Here is a 12,500-nt window from a genome sequence, read left to right on the forward strand (position 1 = left end):
CCCTCCCTCTCTTCCCCCTCTCTCCCACTCTCTCTCTCTCCCTCTCTCCACTTCTCTCTCTCCCTCCCTCTCTGTCTGTCTCCGTCTCTGTCTCTGTCTTTCTGTCTGTCTGTCTGTCTGTCTGTCTGTCTCTCTCTCTCTCTCTCTCTCTCTCTCTCTCTCTCTCTCTCTCTCTCTTCCTCTTCTCTGCCCCAGTGTGTCCGCGTGCGCATTGATATATTGTTCATACTGTGTTATTCATTATGTAATATCTATTGTTCGCGGCCCTCTCTCTTGTAATGGGCAGGTCAAGCAAGTCAACCTTTGTCATTCTCTCTCTCTCTCTCTCTCTCTCTCTCTCTCTCTCTCTCTCTCTCTGTGCCTCCTTCACTCTTCCGCCTCCTCCTCCCTGTTCTATGTCTGTCTGTCTGTTCACTCTCTCTCTCTCTCTCTCTCTCTCTCTCTCTCTCTCTCTCTGTCTATCTATCTATCTATCTATCTCTCCGATGTTTTTGTTTAACAGAGAAACTCCTTGATCTCTTTATGAGCACAGTAGTAATATTTTGATGTGTATCTGTGAACTTGGATGTAAACTGAAAGGTCGTGGGTCTTGGAAAACGAACTCATGACATGAAGCAACATTTTTTTTACATATTTCTAATGCATTTTGATAAGTAGGGCGCATATTTGAGATTAAAAAAATACAAAAAAAGAAACAAAAAACGTTCCTTGTAACTCTCGTTGAACAAAATTCAAACTCTGCTCTCTCTCTCTCTCTCTCTCTCTCTCTCTCTCTCTCTCTCTCTCTCTCTCTCTCTCACACACACACACACACACACACACACACACACACACGCGCGCGCGCGCGCGCGCACATACGCACACACACACACACACACACACACACACACACACACACACACACACACACACATGCACACACATAAAGAACCAGAGAAACAGACGCTGAGAAAAGCAAACCAAAAATGTCATATTTTTACCCCCCCTTTTTTTTTTCCTCTGACATAACCGATTAAAAACGTGGACATCAGAGCAATACGATGGAAAGAGATGAAGCAGACTGGTAAATGAATGAGGGGAAAAAATACACATAGAGCAGCTGATTTATACCTCCATGAACAGTCTGCACGCAACTTCACTGCCCACAAACAGGCCTGTCCAAAAAACCCATCAAGCAAGATTATTCTTATCAATGATGAATTGAAGTTGGCTTATTTTTTCTCAGTCGTATGGGAGAGAGAGTGTGTGTGTGTGTGTGTGTGTGTATCTGTGTGTCTGTGTGTGTGCTGGTGGGGGTGGGGGGTTGAGTGTGTATACGAGTGTGCCTACGTGCGTGCAAGCGGTCGTGCATGGGTTGGGGGGGGGGGGGGGGGGGGGATTGGAGTCGATGGGTGAGTGTATAATTATAAACATCTTTTCTGTCTACCAGTGTGTCCATATTTACCTCTGTGTGTGTGTGTGTGTGTGTGTGTGTGTGTGTGTGTGTGTGTGTGTGTGTGTTGTACTGCATTTCTCATTTTATCACAACAGATTTCTCTGTGTGAAATTCGGGCTGCTCTCCCCAGGGAGAGCGCATCGCTACACTACAGCGCCACCCATAATTTTGTATTTTTTTTCCTGCATGTAGTTTTTGATTTGTTTTTCCCTATCAAAGTGGATTTTTCTACAGAATTTTGCCAGGAACAATCCTATTGTTTCTGTGGGTTCTTTTACGTGCGCTAAGTGCATGCTGGGACCTCTGTTTATCGTCTCATCCGAATGACTAGCGTCCAGACCACCACTCAAGGTCTTGTGGAGGGGGAGAAAATATCGGCGGCTGAGCCGTGATTCAAACTAGCGCGCTCAGATTATCTCGCTTCCTAGGCGGATGCGTTACCTCTAGGCCATCACTCCACATGTGTGTGTGTGTGTGTCTGTGTGTGTGTCTCTGTGTGTGTCCGTCTGTCCGCCTGTCTGCTCTGTGTGTGTGTGTTTCCAGCCAAGCATGCGTGCATGCACATTATACGCATGTTTAATGGTATGTTTGTTTTAATCCCAACTCCAAAGAATGTGAACTCGACAGTCATCAAACCGTCACACGATGAATGGATGCCCATTCACAACGGGAACAAGCAGAAAGAAAAGGGGAAATAAAAGCAACATAAAGTCAATCAATGAGTAATGTCTGCAGAAAACCTATTTCTGTTCACAGTCTTAAACGCATTTCACCAAGATACAAGATAGTGTGCATGTACGTGCACGTAGGCACGCACATCTGTTCTCCTGGCCCTCCCACTTTAACTATCTCCGTCCCCATCCCTCGTCACAGCTTCTACGTACCACACCTTCACCTGTCTTCAAATAATCATATACACGCTGGTACGCACGCACACACAGACACAGACACGCACAGACACACACAAACACACAGACTCAGATACAGACACACACAGACACAGACACACACACGCACACACACACACATACACTCACCTACTCACTCACTCACTCACACAATCTCTCACATAAAGATGAAGACATACTCGCACACACGGAAGTTCGCACGCACAGTACGCACACAAATGTTTACGCGCCCGTGGCGCACTCCTCCACCTACCCCCATGACCACCACACAGACACAGAGACAGACAGACAGACAGACAGAACACGTCGCCTGTCTTGTCGAACAAGTCGCCCCCACACAAAATGTGCCACCTAGGACATGTTGAGATGGTGCCCAGCTATTTTATGAAGGCCTCTATAAACCAGAGGAGCAAGGTGGGGTCTCGTCCTCTACAATATGAATTGAAGGGGGGGGCGAGAGAGGGGGGGGAGGAGTGGAGGAATCGTATAAATTGACGGAGACAGGTATGTAATTCCTTCAGAACTCAGCCCCTCGAACAACGCACCTGCTACCGAACCAAGACCCCAACCCTGAGCAATTTGATTTTGATAAAGGACCTCAGCCAATAGGTCGTTATACTCAACTCTACGGACTGTGACATCCCGAATTTCAATCCTCTGCACTGTGACTGAAGCTGTTTTTTGTCTGGTTTAGTTGCTGCTGTTGTTGTTGTTGCTGTTGTTATTCTTCTTGGCCGCGTGGCGTCAAAATGTGGACGTTCTGCTGCTTGGTGGTTCTGGGGCTGGCGACACGTGAGTTCTTTTCTAGTATGGGTTCTCTCTTGCACATGCTCGTAAGTCAATAACTGTGATCATTGAGAACATAGCTTCACTAAGATATTCCAGTTTTCACACATATTGTTTTAGACAGCAAAGTAATACTTCTCCAACATTCTGCTTTTGGACATAATTTCAAACGAGTGGTTTGTTTGGGTTTGTTGGGTTTTTTTATTTTCATTCTAAAACGATTGTTTTTGGTTCAAACCTTTAGGAAGAGAGAGAGGGGGGAGAGAGAGAGAGGGAGGGAGAGAGAGAGTGGGAGGGGGAGGAGAGAGAGAGACGGAGGGAGAGAGAGAGGGGGAGGAGAGAAAGAGAGGGAGTGAGAGAGAGAGAGGGAGGGAGAGACAGACAGACAGACAGACAGAGAGAAGAGAGAACTCAAAATGGGAAGTGTGTTGTAGGGCAAAGATTCATTACTGTTTTTCTAACTTCCGATTTCTGAGATCGAATAGTTACCCAAGGTAGAATGTTGTTGTGGCCATAATGAACCTCTTTATCATAGCCACAGTTCATCAGCGGGTGATTACAAAAGAACGTGGGGTTATAACTACCACGATATTCCACACTTACGCTTATTTCTTCTGTCGTGTCACAAAAAAGGGGAGAAAACTTGCTTCAGTTGACTCTTTATTTTTCCACAAGGTAATGGAGCGACTGCTGGTTCCAGCCCAACTCAAGGACGAGAAATTCTGCATCCAGGTGACAGCTTTCCATACCGACCAAGCAAACCCTCTCACGACGAAAACTTTGAATGGATAGGAGGTTACCAGACAAGATTCAGAGTCACCACCACCCTTTCTGACGGAGAAGGAAACGTCTTATCCACCCAAAAGCAAAAAAACAACGTAGGCAACGTTTACGAAGCAACAGCAGGTCAAAACATCCTTCCTACTGGCCACACTGCGAAGATCACGAGCCCTGGGTACTACTATGTTTCCAACGGATACCCGTACGATGATTTGGCAGAGGGGGAGGGGGCGGCACATGGGGGTCAGTGGTTGGACGGAGGTACCCAGAATTGGAGGCCCTCACCCGTGGAGCAGATGGTGCAGATTAATGACAGAGCCTTGCTGGAAGAAGCAGATGCGGATGCTGCCGGTCTGACTCACTGTCTGGATGTGCCCAGGTGTTCCTATGTGCCCATTAGGAAGGTAAGTGTGTGGGGGTGAGGGGGGGTGTGTGCTGGGGGGGGTGTCTGCGTGCGTGTGTGTGTGTGTGTGTGTGTGTGTGTGTGTGTGTTCTTTCGTTTAACGTCTATCCACAATTAACGAAATCCTTTCCTCTTTCCCTCCACATCCCAGCTCCACCCCCTCCGTTCTCCCTCTTCACTGTATTATATTGTATTGTATTGTATTGTATTGTATTGTCACAACAGATTTCTGTATGTGACATTCGGGCTGCCCTTCCCACGAACAGCGCGTCGCTACAGTGAGAGCGCCATTCATTTTTTTCTGCCTGTATGTGTGTTTGATTTCCCATCAAAGTGGATTTTTCTACAAAATTTCACCAGGAACAATCCTTTTGTTGCCGTGGGTTCTTCTACGTCCGCCAAGTGCATGCTTTTTAACCTCGTAAAGTGCAGTGCTACATGCGGGACCTCGGTTTATCTTCTCATCCGAATTACTAAAGTCCAGACCACCACTCAAGGTCTAGTGGAGGAGGAAAAGTTACTGGCAAGTGTGGTATGCGAACCACATCGCTTCCTAGGCGAACGTGTAACCACTGAGCCAGCCTTCCAAATGACACAGAATTACTAGTCGTCTCCGCGTTCTGTGTTAAAATAACTTTACTTTTCTTCTTCTTCCTCCTCCTCTACTTCCTTTTCTGCTTGTTTTTCTCCTTCGGGGCTGTGGACTTCAGTCAGTTGACGAACCTGCAATACTGGAAAAAGAAAGTTAAACACCCCCAACAACGCCGCCACCACTTCCCCACACAGACAGAGAAACAGACAAGCAAGCAAGCAAGCAAGCGCGCACCTCATCCCCAAAGAGTTTCTCTCCGACCTAGATTGAGATCCGATTAATGATGATGTACTTAAATGACGACACTGTTAAAAAGGGGGAAAAAACCGCAAGACACGAAGAGAAGAGTTAGCTTTACGGCTTGTAGATTTTTTACAACATTGGACTCTGCACGGGGGGAAGGGACGAGGTGGAGATGACTAAGGTGGTTGGGGTGGAGGTGGTTAGTATTTTCCCGTTGTTCATTTCCCAAAGAACATCCCCCGAGGTTCGGGGTCTTTATCGCCTTGTCTAAACAGGGAGGTAATTGTGCTCCTTTATAGCCAGAAGACTTTTTACCTTGACGAAGCTCCTCTCCGCTGATCCTTGATGAGCAGACATCGCTTAAACTATCGGCAAGATTTCCTTCCTTCCTTCCCCTCTCCCTCCTCAACTTCTGAAACTCTCTGAAGTTTCAAAATAAAAGTCAGTTTGTTGAAAACGTCATTCCTTCATGACTTTAAAAGTCAAAGTCAAAGCGGCCTTTATTTTAAGATAATGATAATGATAAAACTTGGAAGCACACAGTCAACGGTTCTGTTGAACTTTGACCTACACACATCAGAGGCAAAACGACAAGTTCGGGTAGCTTGAATTGATTGTAACTTGAATATAAAAAAAATAGGGTTGTATGTTTTAAATGAGGACATTACAACACAAAGAGTAGTTCCACACGGGGCAATAAACGCAAAAAATATTTCCTGTCAGTTCGAGTAGTGCTTGTGGTGCTCGGACTTAGGGCTTTTAGAATCATGATTGTTCCTTGTTTTGGATTGGCGGTTTTTTTGTTTTGTTTTGTTTTGTTTTTAAAGAGGACGCTCTGTTCACAATTTCAAACGTTATACCGAACCGTGTTTCTCTGCCACTGATCAGTGTCATCATCTGGTCAAAATGCGGGAGGCTTTTTTTTTTTTTTTTTTTTTTTTTTTGTGTCTAAGTGAAGGATATCGTGTGTATCTCTTTGGGGATCCAAGTATATATATATATATATATATATATATATATATATATATATATACATACATATATATATATATAGAGAGAGAGAGAGAGAGAGAGAGATGCCGATTGTGGGATTCCAACCCGTGCGCTCAGATTCTCACACTTCTAGGCGGACGCGTTTCCACTAGGCCATGACACCACATCGTCCCACGCTAAAAGAACAAAGATGATGTCAAACAAGCACCCAATATTTCGGCCGGCTTGAAACCTTCTTCTGTGGTTCTTTGGGGAAAAAACCCAAAGTAGCTCACCAAGGTTGGACAAGTTCGATGGTTCAGAAAAAAAAAACATTCAATGAAGTCAAATTCAATATGATGAAGAAATTCAGTTTCAGTTTCAGTAGCTCAAGGAGGTGTCACTGCGTTCGGACAAATCCATATACGCTACACCACATCTGCCAAGCAGATGCCTGACCAGCAGCGTAACCCAACGCGCTTAGTCAGGCCTTGAGAAAAAAAAAAGTGAATGAATAATAGATAAGCTTACATAAATAAATAAATAATAATTATGATATAAAAAGGTAGTAGTAATGAAGAAAACAATTAACCACGAATCTTTTCAAAAATCGGTTGGTGGAAAGGCTTGTATCACAGACAAGGGTTCTGTGTGTGTGTGTGTGGTGTGTGTGTTTGCGTGCGTGCGTACGTGCGTGCGTGTACGTATTGAATTTGAACGCAACGCTGCTGGTTAATGTAGACCCCCTCAGGCACTCGTGCATTACGTGCTGCTGGTAGCTTACAGATTTTGTGTAATGCACGTGTTGCACTGTATAGCATGGAGTGGCAGTTTTCTGAATTGGTGACCTGTGGGAGTTTTCTCCGAGGGCTCGCTCAGTTTGACAGTGGAACAAGAGATGTAGCCAGCAGGAGCCAGTTGCATTGCCCGGACGGAAGAGCCTAGGATGGTCGTAACCCGCTACTGACTGTGTGTAGTATGGAACTGACCAATGGCGTAGTTCAACGTAGGCATTTAGTCACCTGTGACTTTTAAAAAGTTAGAACCAAGCACTGCAACTGGCTCCTGATCAGCAACAGTTGGTGTGGTGTCCTACACGAAGGACACCAAGTAAGACAAGTTTTAGTTTGACGACACTGGTTGCCGCGAGAACCTGTGACGCCCAGCCGGTATTTTAGCCGGAATTCATAGCCTGTTGAGGCTTTGTCGCTAGGATCTCTACTCTCCTGTGGCGACCCGATGTCATCCCGCTATGTGAGTGGTCCTGTTCTATCGTGGGAAACTCGACTGTCGTTGGTGGACGTGATTCCCCAAGGGCTACACCTGAGACGGTTGACTCTCCTGGACAGCTGTGATTGTGCAGTATCAACTCCCTCCCCCCCAACCCCCACCCCTCCCCCCGCTCTAAGCTGAGTATTGTGGAAAAACAAAAACCGACATTCAAGAAGATAAGGGGAAATAGTTTTGGGCGTGTGTGTTTCTTCTGCGGAAAGGGAGAGCGAAAAGACTTCCACCTTGTGTGTGTGTGTCGAATTGTTCTGAAATATCGGTGTTATTGTATCGTGTCTATTGTTTGTTTTGTAAATATTTGGAGTAGATTTTTGTATGTGTTTATTCCGGGCTTTTTGTTTCGGTTGGGGGTGGGGGAGAGCGTGAGTGAGTTGGACAGAATTTTTGTATGAAACGTTGCACGCGACAGCTTGAAAAAAAAGAAGCAAAAAAAAAAAAAAAAGCTTAGAGTATAAATGGGAGTTGCCATTGTACACGCGGCGAAGTTTTGTACCTCGGATCAAGTGTTCACCAGAGGTCAGGGTTCGAAACTGGGCCCCGTTTCGGCACAGTGTTGTGTCCTTGGAAAAGGCATTTTACTCCGGTTTTCCTCATTCCACCCAGATGTGAACGGGTTCCTGACCTCGGTTGGGGAAGGTTAAATCGAGGAAAGAGAGGACTCGGCCCCGCCTTTCTGTGCTAAGCCCTAGACACAGTGGATATATATATAGAGAGAGAGAGAGAGAGATGTATATATATATATATATGTGTGTGTGTGTATCCACCGCCCTGGTGGCCCCGAAAGGCCATGGGACCTGTAACCTTTTTAACATATTTGATAGATGAGAACGATGATTCCTTCCTGTATGGATGGTGGTGTTATCCACAAACATCTGAAAGCTTTCAAGGGCTGCCATGGCTATTGGTGAACAGACATGAATCAAGCTGCGCTGTCAAGACCATTTTTCAACTGCATCTGATCAACGCTCACTGTCTGTCTCTGTCTCTCTCTCTCTCTCTCTCTCTGTCTCTCTCTCTCTCTCTCTCTCTTCCCCCCTTTCTGTCTCTCTCTCTTCCCCTCTCTCCCTCTCTCCCCCTCTATCTATTTCTGTCAATAAAGACACATACTAACTCAGTCCTTCCGACTTGTTTGGCGATATAACCTTTCCCCTTGAAAATTACCAAAACAAAAATAACACAAATATTCCCTCACATCTGTTCCTCAAGCTTCACATTAGTTTCAAATTTCAAGAATATATCAGAAGGGCAAAGGAATCTTATATATATATATGCATGAACACCTGAAATAAAATCTAAGTTTTAATGACAAAGTGCATGTCTCTTTTTCTCGGGAAGTATGAAGGATTGATGTTATCAACATATTTTCCCACTTTTGTTGCTTTTCAAATTAAACACACACACACACACACACACACACACACACACACACACACTTCCTCAGCTGGAGGTAGAAAAAAAAAGAATTGAAATAGGATTGGTGTTTATAAGCAAGTTTACCAGAAACACAAGGGGGGGGGGGGGGCGAGGGGGGTGTAAATAAAAAGTACGCATATAAATTACATCAGCATAAGAAAGTAGGCATCTGAAGATAAATAGATATGCGTGTGCATATCAGCGCTTGTGGATGCACACGCTCACACGCACGCACGCGCGCACACACACACACACACACACACACACCAGCACATCAACGAGTATGCTCTCTTGAAAAAAAAGCCACACATGACACATTACATATGGTGCTGATGACTAGGTATCCATTTAAGTGGTCGCACAGTTTGTACAGTTATTTTTGGTTGGTTTTTTGTTTTTGTTTTTGTTTGTTTGTTTGGTGTTTTTTTGTTGTTGGTTTTTTTTTTTTTGTTGTTTTTTTTTTTTTGGTTTGGTTTTTTTGTTGTTTTTGTTTGGTTTTTTCTTCACTTTGGGTTGGGTGGAGTGAAAGGGCACTGGCGGTTTTCTATTCAGGAAGAAGCTTTTGGCGAAACAATTGGTTTTGGTCCCCCACCCTCTCTCTCTCTCTCTCTCTCTCTCTCTCTCTCTCTGCCAACGACCCAAGGGAAGCATCTCAAAGATGATGAAAGTTGATGTGATTCATTTTGACTGACTGACTGACTGACTGCTTTTCTGGGTAACCGCTTCTCATATATTGAAAAATGAAAAAAGTGTAAGAAAAAAAAAAGTGTCAAATATTTCACAATCCAGAGTGCACTTGAAGTTAGTCTTTGATGATGATGATAGAACAGGTTTTAACTTTTCCTTCCAAAACTTTTCCATTTAAACTCCAGGCACCTACTGGCCTTTTACAGACATTTTGTTTTTTGGTTTTTTGGGTTTTTTGTTGTTGTTTTTTTTTAGGAGGCTGCAGGGACCTGTTCATGCGGCAGACTTGAATAGACGCTGTGGTGCCGGAGGGTTTCTCTTTGTTTCCTCGGGACATTTTGCTGATGGATGCAGCACGTGGGTTTTTCAGTACCTCTTTGATTTCCCTGACGGGCTAGCTGTGCCGCCCTTGGCGCTTTCTACAAGACAAAAGGCATGGTGATTTATGTGGGTTGGTTTTCTTTTTCCTTTGAACACTTACCTCTCAGAGCGACAGGAATTTCATTCATGTAGTTAAAAGTTAAAGGTTGAAAAGTCATTCACATCTTGGGAGAAGGGGCCGGAGCGGGATTCGAACCCTGTCAGACCCTCACATACACTGTATTGACAGAGAAGCGTCTTTACCTTTCTGCCATCTTGCTCTTTGATGATGATGGGGATTGATGATGACAATGATGTTGATGATGGCGATGGTAAATCACCTGACGCCGATGCTCCAGGAATGCCAGGGCCATGAGCTGCACAGAACGTTGGACGGCACGTGCAACAACCTGTACCACCCGATGCGGGGTTCTGCTTTTCAGCCTTTCCGCCGCTACCTCCAGCCCTGCTACCAGGACGGTGAGTACCTTGATGGGGCATGAGAGCGAGGGCGTGGGCGCGTTCGGGGGCACGTGTGTGTGTGTGTGTGTGTCTGTGTGTGTGTGTGTGTGTGTGTGTGTGTGTGTGTGTGTTCGATCGTTCGTTCGTTCCCTAATTCATTCATTCTTTAGTTTAACGTCTTTTCATTGTAAGTGATATTAGACGATGTGTGTGTCTGTGTCTGTATCTGTGTGTGTGTGCCAACGCATGTGTCTGTGTGTGTGTGCCAACGCATAAGTCGCAATTTTTTTCGTAGTAATCGTGAGAGGGAAGTTTGTGTCGAAGTTGTAAATAAACCCATTTCGGTTGTATGTGTGTATGTATACATGTATACACTAGCATATGTATCCGGGGGGGGCGCACGGCATGTGCATATGCGTGTGTGTGTGTGTGTGTATGCAAGCGTGTGCGTGAATGTTGTTGATACTGTCGATATCATTATGGATTCCTGTGTAGGTGTAGAAAGTCCCCGCTCCCTCAGCAGCCATGTTGACGAACAGGGGAGATCACCTCCATTGCCCAGTGCTCGGCTGGTGTCCAGGACCGTGCATCTTGTGCAGGTGAGGAGTCACCAGTGTTCAGTTTCAGTTTCCGTAGCTCAAGGAGGCGTCACTGCGTTCGGACATATCCATATACGCTACACCACATCTGCCAAGCAGATGCCTAACCAGCAGCGTAACCCAACGCGCTTAGTCAGGCCTTGAGAAAAAAAAAGTAAATGAATAATAGATAAATACATAAAAAAGAACTACTACTACTAATAATAATAATAATAAGGCGCAAAAACTTGATGAAGTCAACTATAAGCGTACACAAAATAAATAATTAATTAAAATAAAATAAATAAATTAATAATAATAATAATAATAGTAGTAAAAATAAATTAATGAATAAAGAAAGAAAGAAAGACAAAAAGTCACAACAGTGTTCACACGCCTTGGCCACACGTACTGTCACACTGAGTGTCATGTACTGTCCAACTTTCCCGAGAGTTTCTCATCACTGAGGGTAAACTTTAAACTTTGACAGATTTGTACTGTTATCGTAAAACAATGAAATGCCATTTTGACATGAGCTGCTTTCGTGGGATAGGGTTTTCAGTTTTCTGGCACACAACATTTGGTTCGACAAACATTAGTTTCAGATGGTTAGCAAAAATATGATTTGGATCGACAGGCCTTTCTTTATGTAAGTACAGGTACCCACCCGCTCCCCTCACGGCCCTCATCACTCACGTTTGAAGTTTCGTTCCTGTAGTTTTTAAATTACCAGCAGGAACCACATGTAAGCCATGGAGATTTCGCCCCCTGTTTATTCTTTGAGTAGCCGGGTATGTTAATTTAAGGTCGGAGACAGCCAGACCTTTGTAAACAACAAATACGGTTAAACAGCTTACACCGTGCAGATGCACTCCCTCCAATTAGAGGCAAATCTGGCCAGTTAGCATTTGAATTTATGTCTTATTTTGTCAAAAGCTGATTGACTGCATATGACGACAGCAGTCTCATCACGTCCAAACTAGCTAACGATTTGTTTGTTTTTGTTGTTTTCTTCTTTTTTATATTTATAATGTGTAAGGACAAGATTTACATTGGGGATGTCCAGGTTAACAGGTTACATATGTAGAACTTGGTTATTCTTTCTTTTTTTTTATTAATGCCATTATGATTAATGGACCAAGAAACACAACTTCTGTGTAGCATTGTCTCACATGTTTAAGCTCTTTGAACGCATATTTTAGGCGGTATACGTATGTATGTGCGTGCGTGTGGCCCTGATATGGCCTTCATGGTCGGCTGGGCTCTAAGCAATATTTTTAATTTAATTTAACGATTTGTTATTGGAATCAGTTGCACCTTATTTGATCCTGGATAGACAAGGACAGACACCTGAATTAATGTGTAAGGACAAGATTTACATTGGGGATGTCCAGGTTAACAGGTTACATATGTAGAACTTGAAATAGTAAAGGTTTGCCTTATCCCTAATAAATAAAAAAAAGTTATATGAAAATTGAATGCATCAAAGTTATTGTTCTTGTTCTGGGTAGGCTTATGTTTGTGAAAAACCCATTTCGGCAAAATTCATTCATAAGCATTATGGATTTAAACATAAGTTTTCTATCATCAG

The 12,500-nt window shown here is 44.1% G+C and overlaps 1 protein-coding gene across 1 annotated transcript in view; it reads left to right on the plus strand.

Moving 5' to 3' along the window:
• The first annotated feature begins 2,880 nt into the window (after positions 1-2,880).
• The window catches only part of LOC143293994 (salivary peroxidase/catechol oxidase-like), a 51,748-nt gene continuing 42,128 nt past the window's right edge, over positions 2,881-12,500 (plus strand). The window contains exons 1-4 of the mRNA XM_076605387.1: positions 2,881-3,135; positions 3,805-4,313; positions 10,229-10,349; positions 10,827-10,930. Of these exons, the coding sequence (XP_076461502.1) occupies positions 3,093-3,135; positions 3,805-4,313; positions 10,229-10,349; positions 10,827-10,930 (777 nt within the window). The 5' untranslated portion in view covers positions 2,881-3,092. The remainder of the gene's footprint in view (positions 3,136-3,804; positions 4,314-10,228; positions 10,350-10,826; positions 10,931-12,500) is intronic.

Source organism: Babylonia areolata, chromosome 19, assembly GCF_041734735.1.
Source record: "Babylonia areolata isolate BAREFJ2019XMU chromosome 19, ASM4173473v1, whole genome shotgun sequence".
Lineage (NCBI taxonomy): Eukaryota > Metazoa > Mollusca > Gastropoda > Neogastropoda > Buccinidae > Babylonia > Babylonia areolata.